General features: G+C 43.9%; 1 protein-coding gene across 3 annotated transcripts in view; it reads left to right on the top strand.

Moving 5' to 3' along the window:
- LOC129815185 (voltage-gated potassium channel subunit beta-2-like) overlaps positions 1-14,682 on the top strand; it is a 175,390-nt gene that overhangs the window by 69,419 nt on the left and 91,289 nt on the right. For 2 of the 3 annotated variants that reach the window (XM_055868681.1, XM_055868680.1), the window contains exons 2-3: positions 1,601-1,764; positions 4,723-4,764. In XM_055868681.1, the coding sequence (XP_055724656.1) occupies positions 1,691-1,764; positions 4,723-4,764 (116 nt within the window). In that variant the 5' untranslated portion in view covers positions 1,601-1,690. The remainder of the gene's footprint in view (positions 1-1,600; positions 1,765-4,722; positions 4,765-14,682) is intronic. The other variant, XM_055868682.1, reaches the window with a different exon arrangement.

Here is a 14,682-nt window from a genome sequence, read left to right as displayed (position 1 = left end):
CCTAGCCTAACTTTTTGGGGTTGAGCTGAGAGCATAACATTTCACCGACTAAGACTGTATGTCTGAACTTCAGTATAGGCTAAATGATATTTGCTAAACTTTAGCCTTGACTCCAGTTGTTCGGCAGTACAGTGTGTTGCGGTCTGGTAGCACAAGACCGTACACCCAGACAGCAGCCTCTAAAGCAGGATGGGCCACCAAATCCAGCAAGACAGCTCCTGTGTCCTCCGTTAATGACCAGTCAGTCGGTGACTTTAGATACATGACTTTCCAGGCAGGTGGAGTCCTACATTGACCGGGGGATTCTGTAGATCTACAACACAGCCATCTTCATCTGGCCATCATGACGCCATCATCATCATCATCATCATCACCTTGTAGGAGAAGGGACCAGCTAGACAGGCAGCATCAGGTAGGCAGGGGCTTTTGTTCCGTCCTGCCTGGCATGATTGAAGTGGTGTGACCAGATGGCATTAAATGAGTCCTTGAAAAGGGGACACCTCATTTTCTGTGTCTGTGATTGATGTGAGGAGAAAGTCACCTTCACGTCCTCAGCATTACCACATCTGTTTCTATTACAGCAGACCAGCGACGGCTCATGGCTGGCCCGTTCACGTGGTTACTGTAGCAGTGCAGTCCTATGTAGACTATAATGTAGAGCAGGGCTGTCCAACTCATTTTGCCCCGCAGGCTGCATTCAGTCTTCACCGAGGTCCAGAGGGACGCACTGAATTTAAAAAATATTTGTAGGTTGTACTAAATGTAGGTTGATTATCATTTCTACACAGTTCTAGATTTGGTTATAGGCATAAAAATTATACCCACCCCCTTTAAAAAATATATTTTAAAATATTTTAATCAAACCTCCCATCAGCTGCACTGAATCGTCTGGATCGGGCCCGCAGGCCGTATGTTTCACACCCCTGATGTAGAGGGAAATGGTACATAGAGTACAGTAGGTAATGCAAATGGGACGTTTTATTCTCCAGGCCCTTCTGTAGTCATCCTCCACTCCTCCCTCAGCCCCCAGCTGCCCAGCTCTCTACTGTTTTAGCCCCTTACTTCAGCAGTGCTCTCCTTGTGCAAAGACTGTTGAGTTTCATAGAAACTAGTCGCCCCGAGCACACGCATACGACAAGGGTAGGATGACGATGTGTGAGGACACCCATAACTTTGTGTGTGAACGTGTGTGCAGTGGGTCTGTGTGTGTGAACGTGTTTGCAGTGGGTCTGAGTGTGTGAACGTGTGTATAACATGTGATCAGACAAGTGGCTCTGATTGGCCAAATGTATTCCCCTGTAGTTTACAAAACAATAGTTAACATCCCCAGTTACAGCCCACTGAGCCCAGATGGCAGTCTTATTGGTCTGACCACCTTACTTATTTATTCAAGCTGCTGCCTGTGAGACCACAGTGAGGGAATGGTGCCATCTAGTGGCTGGTGAAGAGCAGTGACATCTTGAAAGAACTATTTGACACACAAAAAAAGGAATACTGAAATCAGAATGGATAAGAAAGAAAGTTGTCTTTCTCCTTATTACTATAACCACACATAAGATATACAAGTGTACAGACTGTTTACTCTCTCTATCCCCTCCAGAAGCCCAGTTTGTTGAGAGACAGTCCCCTGTTTTCCTGGTGAGAGAGAGACCCCTCGGCAGACTGGCCATACCCCCACCCTCCCGTCTCCATGTATCCTGAATCTACCACAGACTCACCTGCCCGCCTCTCCCGACAGACTGGCTCGCCGGGCATGATCTACAAGTGAGTACACACACACAAACACACATTCAACGTGGCCTGTGTATGGGATCTCATGGTGCATGCAGTTCATTTCTCCAGCTTGATTAAAAATGAAATGTCCATACTTCATGAGTCATGCTACTTCCATTCTATTCAGAACTTTTAAAACAAGCAGTCATGTACCTACTCGTGTCATCCCCAATCCTTTGTAATACAAAAAATAGATCATCAGTAAGCTTGTAGTGGAAACACTTGTTTCTGTTCTCTCATTGGTTCAAGCACAGCCCCTTTCCTGCTGTTCCACATGCCACTAGCATGTGGCACCAGAGAACCATTTGTTTAGTGTTACTTTCAGATATAATTGACAGTATTTTACCTATACATTTTTTTTGCCAATGTTTATTTTTACACATTTTTACCACTTTCTTGCCGGTATTCACTTTTTATACATCCCGTAGGGTTTCGTTAGCCAATAACTGCCGGCTTTTGGCCGATTAAATAAATGAAAAGCCGCTAAATTAAATTGTAGCCTGCCAAATTGTCCAGGGCTGCCCTGCTGTTGAGGGTAGATAGAGAGGGAGAGAGGAGCCTTGGCCTAGGTTATTGTTCAATGCGAAGATGGAGACTATTTCATTTTTTTAAATGAAAGTTAGAGAATTTGCCTATAGTGAAAAGCTTACAGGGCAGGGCTCCAGACTGCGACCATTTCATTGTATGTTGCCACCCTGTGACTTGGAGTGCGAGTAATAAAAGGTATCGGTCACATAGGTGCGTGCTTCACATTCATTCACCTCATTCAAAACGTCCTATGTTTTAGGAGGCTGCAAAACATCCTATTTATTTGGGAGGCTAAAACCATGATTTGGTCAAACAGTAAATTACATTATCCTCATGAGTCCTGTAAGGAATATTTCTGCCTGCCTGCCTGCCCATGTACTTGTTTCACTGGGTGTAAGAGTCTATCTAAAAGATAGCGAAGGAGTCAGGCGCAGGACACAGATAAGAGTAACAATCACTGATTTACTCAATCCAAAACATAACAAAATCCCGTTCCAAACTAGGACAAAACAGGACTCAAAATACAACACACTGGAATACACAAAAGACAATCACGCACAAAACAGAAAGGGAAACCAGAGGGTTAAATAAGGAACATAATTATGAGATGGGAACCAGGTGTGTAAACAGAAAAAAACAAAAGGAAAAATGAAACATGGACCGGTGGCGGCTAGAAAGCCGGTGACGTCGACCGCCGAACGCCACCCGAACAACTAGAGGGAACAACTTCGGTGGAAGTCGTGACACTGGGGCCTGCGAAAGAAAAGTGTTCTGATTGTACAACATAAAAAAATCTAATTGCGGGGTAAACACAGGTATCCTGATGTCACAGATGGAGAGAGGATGTTCTCAGCTTTCTGTAGGTATACTTTTATTTCTCAACTATCAATTTTGAGATCAATAGCAACTATTTTACAAACTAGGTATTTGATATGGCTTTGAGATACTGAGCGCGCAAAATTACATTGGCCATTGGGTTGCATTGGCCTAAATGGGCGGTAGGCTACAACTGCAAAGTTGTTTTGGGGGGGCGTGTACGTTAGATTAATACATGGCTACTAGCAGTGGGTATTATCTCTAAAGTTAGTGATCTAGCTAATGTGTTTTGAGTTTCCACTTACTCAGGTGATGAATTAGCCCCAAATAACAATATGCCTATGATGTTAGAGCACAAAGATATGCAGACAAATTCATCTCTATTGAACAAAAACATCTAAAAATGATGGAGCCCTATTTTAACTGTAAAATATAACAACAATAAGAAATATTTCCACCCAAAATGCATGACAATCACTGGATTAGATTGCACATTAAAATCCATTGTAATAAATGGCCTGAATTGATGCGATAGCGATAAATAGAACGACAAGTTTCTAACAATGTGCAACATTATTATAATTGTTTTGTTGGTATAAGCGTTTATCCCGCTTACACTACTGTTGCCAATGAAAACAGTATGAAAGCACACATTTACCGGTATAAATAAAACATTTTCATTTATATTTTCATAAGCGAATTCATAATTTCTCATATTTTGGTTGCTATAGAAGCGACCCAGTCTTTCGTTCGATTAGTTGTATGTTTTGCCTTCTCGCCAGTTTTGCCTTCTCGACAGTTAGCATTACTTATCGTAATAAACAATATCAAAACAATGCCTGCGATAATTGATCGGTATGGTCAGTGTCCATAATTGTAGGTTTATCGTCCCAGCTCTACTGCATAGCAACCATTATTTGATTGCACAGCAACCATATTTTCCCCAGACTATTTCCTCAGGTGGAATGATAAAATCGTATGAATTTACTTATCAAAATTAAAACTGTTTTTGAAAATATGTCAGTCATTGTTTTAATATGTTGGTAACCGGTTTATAAAAGCAATAATGCACCTGGGGGTTTGTGGTGTATGCGTTGCATTGTTCCTATGAACAACTCTTAGCCATGGTATGTTGGCCATATACCATACCCCCTCAGGCCTTATTGCTTAATTATAACACCAATTGCAAAGGAGAGAATTTTGATGCTTCAGAAATCTCTGCAATCTCTTTTCCCCGTCTATTTCAATCTTTGCCCTTCCCTTCATTTAATATAAAATTGCTTGATATGCGTTCTGCACTCTATAGTATTTTTCCAAGGCAGCTGTGCTCTATGGGTTTCCTCAGAGGTCTCTGTGTGGTTTGCATGCATGACAGATTCACAGATGTACCTCAGATGTCTGAGTGTCAGTGATGGTATTTGGGGTCCAGTTCGTTGCTTGATACACTGAGTTTTCCTATTCCCTGTGAAATGAGGCTTTGTTCTTGCATGCAGCATGTCTTTTACTATGTTGTTCCCCTTACTCTCTTGTGGTTTACGGTCCCCTCCCTTCAGCTACATGTTCATCTAAGCTGTACTCTCTCTTCCTCTCTTCCGCTGACCTCAGCGCACGCTATGGGAGCCCTAAACGACAGCTGCAGTTCTACAGGTATCTCTCTCTCTCTCTCTCTCGCTCTCTTTCTCTCTGCCTACTGTGGAACCTGGCACTGCCTGCTTTTCTATACTTCTCTATGTCAATCTGTATCATCCTTTACCAGTCACTGTAGGCCGAGCTAGTAGCCTGATTTTATCTTTACTGGACACCACATTGTGCTGTTTGCAATGTTGTTCAAAGGCCATATTTGTAGTCTGCATTCCACTCAGCCCAAGACTTTCAAATACGTATCAAAGTTTTGCATCTAAAAGTGACCTAATACTTTGGTTTCTTGTACTGTACTCAGCCCAGTCCAGTAGTGGGCTATCAGGGTTGTATGTCTTCCTGCTGTTTCAGAGGGGGATCATGTTTTATGGGCTGATCTGGTTATAATACCCCGGACACTGTGGATGCAGGCCAGGGTAATGAGCTCTCTATCAGATTTTGATCTCCAAAGCTTCCCTTGCACATTTCTGTCCTTTTATAAGTGTCCCGCTGCTGCCTTGACTCAGAGGGGATCGATCATGGCTTCACACGCTCTCTGTCTGTCTCGCACAGACTGGCTAGAAGTGTGATGGGACACTAAATGGATGTTTTTTGTGTGTTGACCTTATGTAATCTGAGAGAACTTTTGATGCATATTTGAGTATGCTATAATGTTTCCCAAGTAGGGTGTCTTCAGCACGCATTCAGTTATATCAAGTTTTTAACCCAGTTAAAGAACCACATAGTTTTTGTGGTTTCATAAATGTTTTTTTCTGTTTTCTGGGAGGCCTGGGATTCTAGCAGGATGGTAGTTAAGTACAGTGGAAAATACCACACGGTTAATAATCTAATACACTCACTGGTCAGTTTATTAGGTACACCCATCTAGTACCGGGTCAGGTGTACCTAATAAATTGTATATGCCATTTTGCGGACACTTTTATCCAAATCGATTTAGTCATGCATGCATGCCTTTTTTTGTATGGTTGTCACCAGCGGGAATCAAACCCATGCGCCTTGTCGTTGTAAGCGCCATGCACTACTGACTGAGACAAATACTGTAGGACCACATAGTTGGACTGGTCAAGTAAGACAACATCACCTCAGCACAATAACACTTTGAGAACAGCATTGGGTGTTTATGTTGCAGTTCATGCTTCGTTATGTCTGGCCATTAGATATCTCAGTCTGTGATGATGATGTAGTCTGGTAGTATTGCGGTCAAGAGGTCACAAGATATGGCCGTTTAATGTTTACAATTTTATACAGCAAGAGGCTTTTAGTATTTCCATCTCTGAACCTCCGTAACCCTTTTACTGTGTCCAGAGGAATTAGGATTTTCCTGTCCGTCGACCCCAAACCTTTCATGTACTCTGTCACTCTGGTATTGATCCAGAAAAATACGTATTGCAAATGCCGTCTCTTCAACTTTGAGTTTGATACTCCATCAGCACGTACTTCTGGGTTTGCTCAAGTGTCATTGTTTTACTCTCTCATATATCAAATGTGTGTGTAGTACTGTGTAGTGATCCTGATCTTGTTATCTTTTCGATATGTATTGCAAAAGATTTCTGACTGGGTGTTTTGGGTGGGCATTTGTGAATAACTTTTTTTCCTGTGTTTGCCCAAACACTTGCTTGGAGACAGTAGATGGCACATTATTTTGTTACAGATCAGTTATAGCCTGACATGTAGCCTAGTCTACCAGAGGTATGATGACTGCTAGACATCCAGACCTCTCCTCATGGCTGACCCTCTACAGCTGGTGTATTTAAGGGCTACAGTACTTTGACCTGAATACACCAGGTCCTTCTGAGACAGATGTGGAAGAATAGAGCCAGAATAGATACAATGTACTGTAGCTGAGGTTTTCAGTAATGTAGGCAGTAGAATCCTGTGGTGTAGACTGTACTTGTGTGTGTGTGTTTGTGTAAACACACTCAGGCCTCATTATGTTCTGATTGCCTCTTAGTATTCCTTCCCGTGGAACATCAATCTGAGGCTTTTAGCACAAAAGTTTCTGCGAATAATGGCTGATCTTCTACCTGATATTATTTGCTGCGGTTAGCAGAAACAAGCCGGGGCACTAAATGAAAAATGGATTTCCTCCATGAGATCTAACAGTAGGGGGGGTGGTATAGGGCAGTGTAAATGAGGTGGGAGGGCACTTTCTCATCCACTAATTGGTTTAGACACTTCCTAGTAAGACACTCCCAGTTTGGATGGACCTGCTGCATTGCTACAGGCAGTGTGTTTATAAGAGCAGGCTGGCACCTACGACCCCTCATGAGCCGACCACCTAGAAATCGGGTGAGTTTAAGCAAAGACCATCAACCACTGCTTGGGTGTGTTTGAGTACACTGTGTGTGAGGGGTGGTGGCTGGATGAGTGTGTGTTTGTATAGTCTGGAGCGGATGCATGCTGCCTGGCCTCTCGGTCTCTACGGGTGGTGGAGTCCACTGGACTGGGAGGACAGGGAAAGCTGGAGAACTGGAAGAAACCTACGCCCTTGATGGCAAACATGGACAGACTTCAGGACTATTCATCCCTGATCATAGAATCAACCACATGGCTGTTTTGGGGTGATAGAGATGTTGTGAAGCAGTGAAGGCTATACGACTGTTAGGGTGGTTTTAAGATGGTTTTGTGATGATTTGATCTAGGCTTTTCTCAATAGAAGCTAGATTTCAAAGCTGAGCAGGACATTAGATGGAGGCTGTGCTTTGTGTCAGGGTTAGTTGTGCCACTAGAGATCCTGGTTCGAGTCCAGGCTCTGTTGCAGCCGACTGCGACGGGGGGACCCATAGGGCGGCGCACAATTGGTCAAGCACTGTCCGAGTTAGGGGAGGTTATGGTGGGCAGAGTATGGCGGGCAGGGATGTTCTTGTCCCATCATGCACTAGTGACTCCTATGGCGGGCAGTGTATGCTGACACGGTCGCCAGGTGTACGGTGTTTCCTCTGACACATTGGTGCTTCTAAGTTAAGCAGGCATTGTGTCAAGAAGCAGTGCAGCTTGGCTAGGTTGTGTTTCGTAGGATGCATAGCTCTTGACCTTTGCCTCTCACGAGTCCATACGGGAGTTGCAGTGATGAGACAAGACTGTAACTACCAATTGGATACCATGAAATTGGGGAGAGAAAAAAAATATAATTGTATGTGTCAGTCAATAGACTTTTATGGGATCACAAACCGTTTGCCTTCGGACTTCCTTTGTAGACCTACAGGGCAACATTTCCTGTGTCTCGGGTGCTGTAGTGCTTACTGTGTTAGTTCACTACAAAGGCAGTGATGACAGGTTGACAGAACTCCCAGGCTGAAATGGCTAATTTGTCCAAAATTGAAATTAGAAATATTACACAGTTGCAATTTGAAAGGTTCTTGTTTAGTGTTTGACCAGAGTGAGGATGTAAGTTTAAAATTGTAATTTGAAACGCTTTACTTGAGATGCTTTACTTGCACTTTTTGGTTGGCTGTAGACTATGGACTGTAGACTATGGACCAATAGTTTAATGTTTCTTATTGTTCTGCATTTATTTAAATTGATGTGAAATATGTTGCTTGACTTATCAATTCAAGTCTGCCCTGGCCCCTGGTGCATGTCAATGTCTCCTCCTCGTCCTGCTGTCTCTTATGCAGATATGCCTCTCGCATGTGTCCTCTGGTCCTGCTCCTTAGTTAACCACAAGGTGGTCACCTGAATGCACCCGATCAGTTTTACCCTGCCATTGTGTGCCTGTCATGGGGGGCGGTGCCTTGACTCTGATTACACCATGCATGGCTGTGTGGTACTGCTGCCCCGAGCAGAGCAGGAGAGCTCTTTCTTATGGGACAAGTCAGGTGCTATTTAAGGAGGTGGCCATGTCCTGGTGGCTCCTAGCTCCGTCCCGGCCCCACTTTTCTTTTTCACTGAGCGGTGGGTTGCTGCGGCGACAGCAGGAGTAGGGGGGATGTTTGCGGGAGGGATGACAGGAGGTCAGCCCCCCGGGGTGGCAGTTAGGCGTCAATCCATGTACACTCATTCCGAAAACCTACAGATCCCCAAAGGGCAGGGCAGTGGGATACGGAAAAGCAGCAGCGGCGGCAGTGGCAAGATGCTGTCCATGTCATACAGCGAGAGCATGCGGAGCGGCATCAGCCACTACCACTCGGACCAGGGCCTGAACCTACCTCGGCCCACCGACCCAGGGGAGCTGAGGCGCCTCAGGGAGCAGAGGCATGCTGCTGAGGTCAAGAATATGGAGGACTTCCTTAAGATGAACGGCCTGGTCCTGGAGGAGTGTGTGTCCCACCAGACTGGCATGAAGTACAGGTAAGGACCAGGGCACACCTGGAGAGACCTGGGAGACTCAGACTGGTTGGGTCTGGGTAGCTGAGACCTAAATCGTGGCTGAGATTGGGCAGTTCAGACTGGTTTTGGGCTGAACAGGTAGCAGGGTGTATTAGCACGCAGCAGAGTGCAGCAGGGTATGTGAACAGAGATGGGGACAGGCATGGGGTGTGAGAAAGGTTCAGTGGAACACCTGAGGCTCAGGCAGAATGGAATTGTGTAGCCTACCTTGTCTCAGTGTGCTAAGGTACTGCTTACGTTATAGCTGTTCACTGAAAAAGGCAGGCAGCGTTTCTCAACCAGTCGAAGTCATGAATCAGCTGGCATCATTTGTATGGATATATACAAAGAAATGTAAATTGAAAAAAGGTCAAACGAAACCAAATGCAGCTAGTTTTCAGTCTTCCCAGCTTCAGTTTGTAGTTATTGTGTTAGTTGTGTTGTTGGCTAGCTCCTCTGAACAACAGTGTCCTGACGAGGGAGCACATTTTCTATGCCAGGTGAAATCGTACCTCATTAGCTCATTGTTATGGATGTATCCAAATAAATGTCACTAGAAAACAGCTTAAACAAATGCAAATGCAGCTACTTTGTTGTTATTCTAGCTGCACTGTTTGACGTGACTGTAAGTTAGCCGTAGTTGGCAAGCTAGCAAGCAAGGGATAAGAACGTTGCCAGCCAGTATGTCAATGGAACATTTAGAAACGGACGACTGGGTCACGTTTCTGGCAACCGCACCGAACGAACGACGAACGCACAAACGACCAGTTGGCTTGGGTAGCAACCCTAGATTTGTGTCGGGACTATATCTTGTCGAAAGATAGTATGAATAAATTCATCAAAATAGCATTTTTAAAGAAAATATGTCAATCATTATTTGAATATGTTGGTAACCCTTGGTATAAAAGTGAAAATGCCCTCGAAGCCGGTGTCTCGGGCCTAACAACACCCGTGCCAATATATCCTCCAAACACAGCCTTCTTGGGCATTATCATTTAAGTATAGGTTAACTAATGTTGCATTAGTGATGTGTTGCTGTTTGCCACCGTCCTCAGTGCAGTGTTAGACTGTCCTCTGGACAGAAGGCTCTTACTCCATGGTACTGCCTCTCGTTTTATTTTAATCATCTAGGTCGCTAGCATATTTGCCCAACAAGATGGGAAGGACATACTGTTCCATAAGGATTTACCTGGCCCGTTAAATCTCCCTCAAAGTTGTACCCCTTGATCAGACTGCTGAGATCATCCTTCTCTCTCTCGCTCCTCTACACCACTCTCTCTGTTAGACAAATGGTAGTCACATTACACTGTTCTGAGAAAATACCTTTACCATGTGATAACCTACAACCATACATACGTGTCTTACTCAGTCGCACGTGCCCTAATCCTAGACTCTGCGGAGTCTCCAACAACTGGATGTTCCGGTTTTCAGAGGAAATGGAAAGAGCGCATGGGACGTGACTTCTCCTTTTGGATGACACTCCATATGAACTCCTCCTCCACATTTACTGGATTGGTTGAACAGTGCAGAAGAGAACCTCCCCCGACAGTTGTTTTCTTCTCATCAAAACCAGTATGTAGGGGATCTAGTTTCAGGCGTTTCTTTTACGCCTGCTACGTTACTCTAACCCTAACACTAACCTTGACTGTCACAAGAGTAGGTGATATGGTCCTGAGATGCCTGGATGATGAATATTGAATGCATTGCATCTTGAGTCTCAGCACTGTCAGGTATAATAATGTGTGCAGGACGAAGCCATCTGACAGAAGTGTGGTCAACATCCTCAAACAATGAGGAGAGGAGGCCTCTTCATCACTGCATTGTCACTAATGAGATGACAAGGTCTGCAGAGCAGGGGTAGCCTACCTGCTGTTGTTTTGACCCAGTGCATGGATGGCTGTTTTGTCTGAAGACAGGTCTAGCAGCTGTTGTTTTGACGATGGGCAGGGATCTGGTTAGATTCAGTTGGTAGAGCATGGCACTTGCAACGCCAGGATTGTGGGTTCTATTCCCAGGGCCACCAACACACAAAAATGTAAGTCACTTTGGATAAAAGCATCTACTAAATGGCTTATATATATTATTACACAAGGAACTGCCAAAATAAAAGAAACACCAACACAAAGTGTCTTAATAGGGCATTGGGCCACCAGGAGCCAGAACGGTTTCCCTGCACCTTGGCATAGATTTTGCAAGTGTATGGAACTCTATTGGAGAGATGCAACACCATTCTTCCACATTTGGTGTTTTGTTGATGGTGGTGGAAAACGCTGTCTCAGGCGCCGCTCCAGAATCTCTCATAAGTGTTCAATTGGGTTCAAATCAAATCAAACTTTATTAGTCACATGCGCCGAATACAACATGTGTAGACCTTACTGTGAAATGCTTACTTACAAGCCCTTAACCAACAGTTCAGTTCAATAAAGAGTTAAGAAAATATTTACCAAATAAACTAAAGTAAAAAATTATAAAAAGTAACACAATAAAATAACAATAAAGAGGCCATATACAGGGGGTACCGATACGGAGTCAATGTGCAGGGGTACAGGTGGTTGAGGTAATTTGTACATGTAGGTAGGGGTGAAGTGGGTGTGCATAGATAATAAACAGTGTGCAGCAGTGTACAAAACACTGGGGGGGTTGTTCATGTAAATAGTCCAGTGGCCATTTGATTAATTGTTCCGCAGTCTTATGGCTTGGTGATAGAAGCTGTTAAGGAGCATTTTGGTCCTAGACTTGGCGCTCCGGTACAGCTTGCCGAGCGGTAGCAGAGAAAACAGTCTATGACTTGGGTGACTGGTGTCTTTGCCAACTTTTTGGGCTTTCCTCTGACACTGCCTATTATACAGGTCCTGGATGGCAGGAAGCTTGGCCCCAGTGATGTACTGGGCCGTACACACTACCCTCTGTAGACCAGGCGGCGATGCAACCTGTCAGGATGCTCTCGATGGTGCAGCTGTAGAACTTTTTGAGGATCTGCGGACCCATGCCAAGTCTTTTCAGTCTCCTGAGGGGGGAAAGGTGTTGTCATGCCCTCTTCACGAATGTCTTGGTGTGTTTGGACTAGAGGTCGACCGATTATGATTTTTCAACACCGATGCCGATTATTGGCGGACCAAAAAAAGCCGATACCGATTAAATCGGTCGATTTATAATAAAAAAAATCATTTTTTATTTTTATTTGTAATAATGACAATTACAACAATACTGAATGAACACTTTTATTTTACCTTAATATAATACATCAATAAAATCAATTTAGCCTCAAATAAATAATTACACATGTTCAATTTGGTTTAAATAATGCAAAAACAAAGTGTTGGAGAAGAAAGTAAAAGTGCAATATGTGCCATGTAAAAAGGCTACGTTTAAGTTCCTTGCTCAGAACATGAGAACATATGAAAGCTGGTGGTTCCTTTTAACATGAGTCTTCAATATTCCATGGTAAGAAGTTTTAGGTTGTAGTTATTATAGGACTATTTCTCTCTATACCATTTGTATTTCATATATTTTTGACTATTGGATGTTCTAATAGGTGCTTTAGTATTGCCAGTGTAACAGTATAGCTTCCGCCCCTCTCCTCGCCCCTACCTGGGCTCAAACCAGGAACACATTGACAACAGCCACCCTCGAAGCATCATTACCCATCGCTTGCACAGCAAGAGGAACAACTACTTCACGGTCTCAGAGCGAGTAACGTCACCGATTGAAACGTTATTAGCGGCACTCCGCTAACTGGCTAGCCATTTCACATCGGTTACACCAGTTTAATCTCGGGAGTTGATAGGCTTGAAGTCATAAACAGCTCAATGCTTGAAGTACAGTGAAGAGCTGCTGGCAAACGCACGAAAGTGCTGTTTGAATGAATGCTTACGAGCCTGCTGCTGCCTACCACCGCTCAGTCAGACTGCTATATCAAATCATAGACTTAATTATAACATAATAACACACAGAAATACGAACCTTAGGTCATTAATATGAAATCCGGAAACTATCATCTCGAAAACAAGACATTTATTCTTTCAGTGAAATACGGAACCATTTCGTATTTTATCCAACGGGTGGCATCCATAAGTCTAAATATTCCTGTTACATTGCACAACCTTCAATGTTATGTCATAATTATGTACAATTCTGGCAAATTAGTTCCCAACGAGCCAGGTGGCCCAAACTGTTGCATATACCCTGACTCTGCGTGCAATGAACGCAAGAGAAGTGACACAATTTCCCTAGTTTAATATTGCCTGCTAACCTGGATTTCTTTTAACTAAATATGCAGGTTTTAAAAAAAGATACTTCTGTTTATTTATTTTAAGAAAGGCATTGATGTTTATGGTTAGGTACATTCGTGCCATGATTGTGCTTTTTCCCAATGTGCTTTTGTTGAATCATCCCCAGTTTGGCGAAGTTGGCTGTCTTTGTTAGGAAGATATAGTCTTCACACAGTTCGCAACGAGCCAGGCAGCCCAAACTGCTGCATATACCCTGACTCTGTTGCACAGAACGCAAGAGAAGTGACATCATTTCCCTAGTTAAAATAAATTCACGTTAGCAGGCAATATTAACTAAATATGCAGGTTTAACAAATATATATACTTGTGTATTGATATTAAGAAAGGCATTGATGTTTATGGTTAGGTACACATTGGTGCAACGACAGTGCTTTTTTCGCGAATGCGCTTGTTAAATCACCCGTTTGGCGAAGTAGGCTATTATTCAATGATAAATTAACAGGCACCGCATCAATTATATGCAACGCAGGACAGGCTAGATAAACTAGTGATATCATCATCCATGTGTAGTTAACTAGTGATTATGTTAAGATTGATTGTTTTTTTATATGATACGTTTAATGCTGGCTAGCACCTTACCTTGGCTCCTTGCTGCACTCGCATAACAGGTAGCAAGCCTGCCACGCAGTCTCCTCGTGGAGTGCAATGTAATCGGCCATGATCGGTGCCCAAAAATGCCGATTATCGATTGTTATGAAAACTTGAAATTGGCCCTAATTAAATCGGACATTCAGATTAATCGGTCGACCTCTAGTTTGGACCATGATAGTTGCTGATGTTGACACCAAGGAACATGAAACTCTCGACCCGCTCCACTACAGCCCTGTCGATGAGAATGTGGACGTGCTCGGTCCTCCTTTTCCTGTAGTCCACGATCAGCTCCTTTGTCTTGCTCACATTGAGGCAGAGGTTGTTGTCCTGGCACCACATTGCCAGGTCTCAGACCTCCTCCGTATAGGCTGTCTCATCGTTGTCGTGTTAAGGCCTACCACCGTTGTGTCGTCAGCAAACTTAATAATGGTGTTTAGTCGTGTTTGGCCACGCAGTCATGGGTGAACAAGGAGTACAGCAGGGGACTAAACACACAGTGTTGAGGATCAGCGTGGTAGACGTGTTGTTGCCTACCCTCACCACCTGGGGGCGGCCGTCAGGAAGTCCAGGATCCAATTGCAGAGGAAGGTGTTTAGTCCCAGGGTCCTGAGCTTTGTGGGCACTATGGTGTTGAACGCTGAGCTGTAGTCAATGAACAGCATTCTCATATACGTTTTCCTTTTGTCCAGGTGGGAAAGGCAGTGTGGAGTGTGATTGAGATTGCGTCATCTGTACA

This window comes from Salvelinus fontinalis, chromosome 18 (genome assembly GCF_029448725.1).
Source record: "Salvelinus fontinalis isolate EN_2023a chromosome 18, ASM2944872v1, whole genome shotgun sequence".
NCBI classification, from domain to species: Eukaryota; Metazoa; Chordata; class Actinopteri; order Salmoniformes; family Salmonidae; genus Salvelinus; species Salvelinus fontinalis.
This window is presented reverse-complemented; position numbering and strand designations above follow the sequence as displayed.